The sequence below is a fragment of the Rhipicephalus microplus genome, chromosome 6, assembly GCF_043290135.1.
Source record: "Rhipicephalus microplus isolate Deutch F79 chromosome 6, USDA_Rmic, whole genome shotgun sequence".
NCBI lineage: Eukaryota > Metazoa > Arthropoda > Arachnida > Ixodida > Ixodidae > Rhipicephalus > Rhipicephalus microplus.
Window position 1 is genome coordinate 116,676,884 of NC_134705.1, and position 3,868 is coordinate 116,680,751.

A 3,868-nucleotide genomic window follows, 5' to 3' on the forward strand; every position below is an offset into this window, starting at 1 on the left:
GATGTGCCAAACCCATTGCCGTTCGCCGCTAAAGGACTTTTCCCAAAACATAAATGACATCTTTTGCACTTTTATCTCTATGACTGCAGTATTCACTATAAAGGGACAAACAGCCCACCCTTAAACCTAATCGTTCTGTCATGTTGACGCATAAGTATCTTTTATTTGAGGCACCCGATACATTGCTTCATGTGTATGAAATGCACATACAGATAACACTTTGCCAGATGCCTTCGTATATTACATGCTCCTTCGATACTGTAGCAGTGCTGCACCACGAAGAGGCGTACACAAATATACCCTCTAAACCACAAAGATGAGATCTGTGTGTAGCTATCACAGACAGCGCACTCAACAGCTGCTTAGGCTGTGTGGCAACTATTTTAATTAACGTAACCAAACTATCTCAGAGACCCGCGTACAACGCCATTGTATGATTCTCTTTGTGAGAATGAAAATATATTCATGCGACCCCCCCCCCTCCCCATGAAAAAAGAAAAACCAAACAACTCGGGCAGCATGTTTCACGCAAATAATCGGTGGCCACCGTTTTCCTTGTTCATCCAGATATGTACTTCTGGCTCTCTGCGTAGTAGAACTCTCTGAATTTTTTCAAGCGTTGCATCTCCGTACTGGGAGCTACTCCTGGCTTTGGTGTGAAGCAACCATTGGTGACGTCCGTCAAGTGCACATTGAATAGAAACCAAGTGAATTTGTGTTTTCTGTCCTTGCTACTCATAACTAAATCAGCCTGCAAAAGAAAATTAAGAAGAGCTCAATTATTGCTTGAAAAACAAATGACTCGGCAATCAGTCAGACACGATGAGTTGATTACTGCTGAGCATTGCGATTCAGAAATATGGACACTTACAATGATATAGAGTAGATGTCTTAATCTCTGAATCACCTAGCTAGTTCCATCACACCCAACACCATCTCTTTTTGTTCTTAGAGGAACTGATTTTGAGATAAGAAAATGTGCTTCGACAGTGATTCAGAATCATCAACAGGGTGATGTATTTAGGCAAATTCTCATTCTTCGAGGCCAATGGGGAAAGCCAACTTCATCTTTGTAGGCTTTGTTTTATTATATGGGAGTGCTGTTTAGGACAAAAAAGGTGCGTCATGATTATTTCCACGGCTGTGAGTGGTAGGGCATACTTAGTACACAAGCAGAATAAATTTGTATATTGTGCTTTCATCCCCGACCATGAAATAAATCACATCTTCTATATCTTTCATTTGCGTGTGTACATTTATTTCAGAAGAGTACCACAGGTACGTATTCTTGGTTTGAAGTTTATTGTTGTGCCAAACGAGTTCAGTGCGTTTAACTTATCGTGACAATCAACGTGACATCTCACAGCCATAAAAAGGGTATTAGCGGTTTCTGGTTGTCTTTCTTATTTTAACTCATGTATCTTCTAATATAATGTTGACAAAAATATCGCGATTGCTTCTTTAGAGATAATCTATCGCTTTGTATATATGAAATATACAATTTGTTCCTATCGCTTTCATTTATTCATTCCTACGGTGACACTAGCGTATATTTTATCATGGGGCTTGAGCGAACAGTCATGCTTCATTGAATATACAATTTCCGATGAAGTTATTTGCTCAAAATATTTTCTTTCAGTGGTAAATATAAACAGCAGCACTCTTAGAGACACGTGTATAGCGTAATTTCAGTGCAATTAAAGACCACCAGTTGGTCTAAATTTCCCGAGAGCCACACTACGACACACCTCATACTCAAACCACAATCCTTCTGTGTATAACTCTATATAATATTATAACAATGTCTGGCACTGGGCATTCGCGTTTTTTTTCTGATGTGTAGCAGCCTGAAAACATCCTCTATAGGTTTGTTTTCTGATGTTAGTTTCCCCTTTGAAATGATTTATGCTGAACGAGTCCACTTCTTTAGAGCAAAGCGATGATTCTATGCATCGGTGATCAGATGAATTTTTGATACTTTCCAATCTATGCACTTGTCACGCATGGTCAAAAAAATCAAACATAACTTTAAAAATTACCTTACCTGCATTCATCTTTATTCATAAAACAGAGAAACGTATGAGCATGCCACCTCAAGCCAAACTGAAGTTAGCGAGGCAAGCAGTATTTTCAAAATAATGAGAAGTCGTACCTTTTCCTTCATTGTGTCCAGCGAATCAAAGGTAATGAAAAAAGTTATGTTGACAGCTGTATTAATGCCAGCCATTACCTTCTCACTTTGTAGTTCCGTGGTACTGCCTTCGCATGACTAGAACGAATGGAAAACACGTGTTAATCGAGAGCTGGGGTGTTCATTTGCGCAGATTATCACAAATAAATTTTTGTTAGGGCACGGTATGCTTCGTATGACTACCTTTATGGCACTGAACGTGATAGCGCGTCAAATCTACCTATTTGTTTATATCTTATATAGTAACTGTTGATATAAAACTGAAATCAACTCAGCGCGAAAAATAAAAGAACATGGTTGTCCCCCAAATAGAAAAGTCGGTAGAATACAAAACGGAGCCATGTCTTCCCAGTGCTAGTTGGTGCTTTGTTGTTCATTGATATAGGTTAGATTGCACAGTGCCTGTAGTTTTAAGGCAGCTATTGCACTGTTTTACGAGGATGCACCAACGTTGACGCATTGTGGCGCATCGCCATCCCGTTGACTAGTGACCATGCTCATGAATAAACATTTCTGACAGCTGAAGTAGTTAGCATCGTCTGTTAAATTCCGCGCAAAGATGACATCCATAAGTGCATGATAAACACGGATGCTCAATATAAGCTAGCTCAAAACGTCTTCACTTGAGAACAGAAACGCCAGCGGGTGCCCTCCCAAATTACACAGGAAGCTATGCCTGTGTCTATGTGTACCACAAAGTGCTTCACGAACACAAAAGACAAAGAGTTCCTAGATTGAACAATGAACGTGGTTAGGCGTTTCAATTTTTTACTGGCATGATTCTCACTCCACTGATGCTTGTATTGCATGATATTCGCCTGTAGACGTTGTAGCCTTTATGTGGCGTTTAAATAGTTTTGTCAGTAGCTGCTGCTGCACTGGCAGTGTAAGATCCTGCGAAACTGCTGTATGTCGAAGTTGCACTACCAAAACGACGATGTGTCACATGCTGAAACGGCGTAAAAATTCTAGCACGTAACTGCTCATTAGCGAATTGAATCACCATGCTTTCATGCTGATAAACAGTTTCATGCTGAAAACAAAAAACCTAGTTGCATCATCAATGATTGAACAATACTTCCATTGGTGCATCTTTTTTTGTCACATGCATTGTTATCTATATTTATGCGAAAAAAAATTATTGCTGCAACAGATATTGCATGCTTCATGACCAATGCTGATAGCATTGCCTGACTCGTCACACTTATACAAATCTCCTAATGGCCTCCTGAATAACCCTTCGAACTCACTAAGCTGGTCATCGCGCTCGCAACAAACCCCGTCTTTAGGTCTGTCTAGACCATTCAGTTTCCTGCAATACTCACTGGAACTCCGGCACTATAATCGTTCAGCCACCATGAACGATAGGTGGTGCAAGGATTTCTCTAAATGCAGTGTTCTTGTCTTGTAACACACTTGCAGCTTTATTTGTTGTATTAGGCATATTTTTTCGGACAAAACAGTGGATCGTTGTCAACTTCATGTACCGATTCGAAATGATGGGCCTAAATATTTGAAGGTGATCAACAGAGACTGCTGACCTATTTCTGAACTTCGTTTTGAGACAAAGTGGCTGAAGGCCACGAGCTGAAACGCCAAGATCAAAGAACGAAGGTTAGACAAATCCGTGTGCTACCCATCTCTCGGGTGATGATTGAGGCCCCGTACGTTGAAGCT

At 40.3% G+C, this 3,868-nt stretch overlaps 1 protein-coding gene across 1 annotated transcript; it reads right to left on the bottom strand.

Annotated features, from left to right (window-relative positions):
- Positions 1 to 143: 143 nt before the first annotated feature.
- LOC119182746 (uncharacterized) lies at positions 144 to 2,265 on the bottom strand. Its single transcript, XM_037433440.2, has 2 exons — positions 2,153 to 2,265; positions 144 to 751 (listed from the first exon to the last, which is right to left on the bottom strand). Exons 1-2 carry the CDS (start codon positions 2,225 to 2,227, stop codon positions 560 to 562), a joined length of 267 nt encoding a protein of 88 aa, XP_037289337.2. The 5' UTR covers positions 2,228 to 2,265; the 3' UTR covers positions 144 to 559.
- Positions 2,266 to 3,868: the final 1,603 nt, after the last annotated feature.

Coding starts and splice junctions, on each gene's coding strand:
- LOC119182746 (XM_037433440.2), bottom strand. CDS start 2,227: ATGGCTGGCATTAATACAGCTGTCAACATAACTTTTTTCATTACCTTT. Junction 752..2,152: donor TGGACACAATGAAGGAAAAG/GTACGACTTCTC, acceptor TTTCTTTTGCAG/GCTGATTTAGTTATGAGTAG.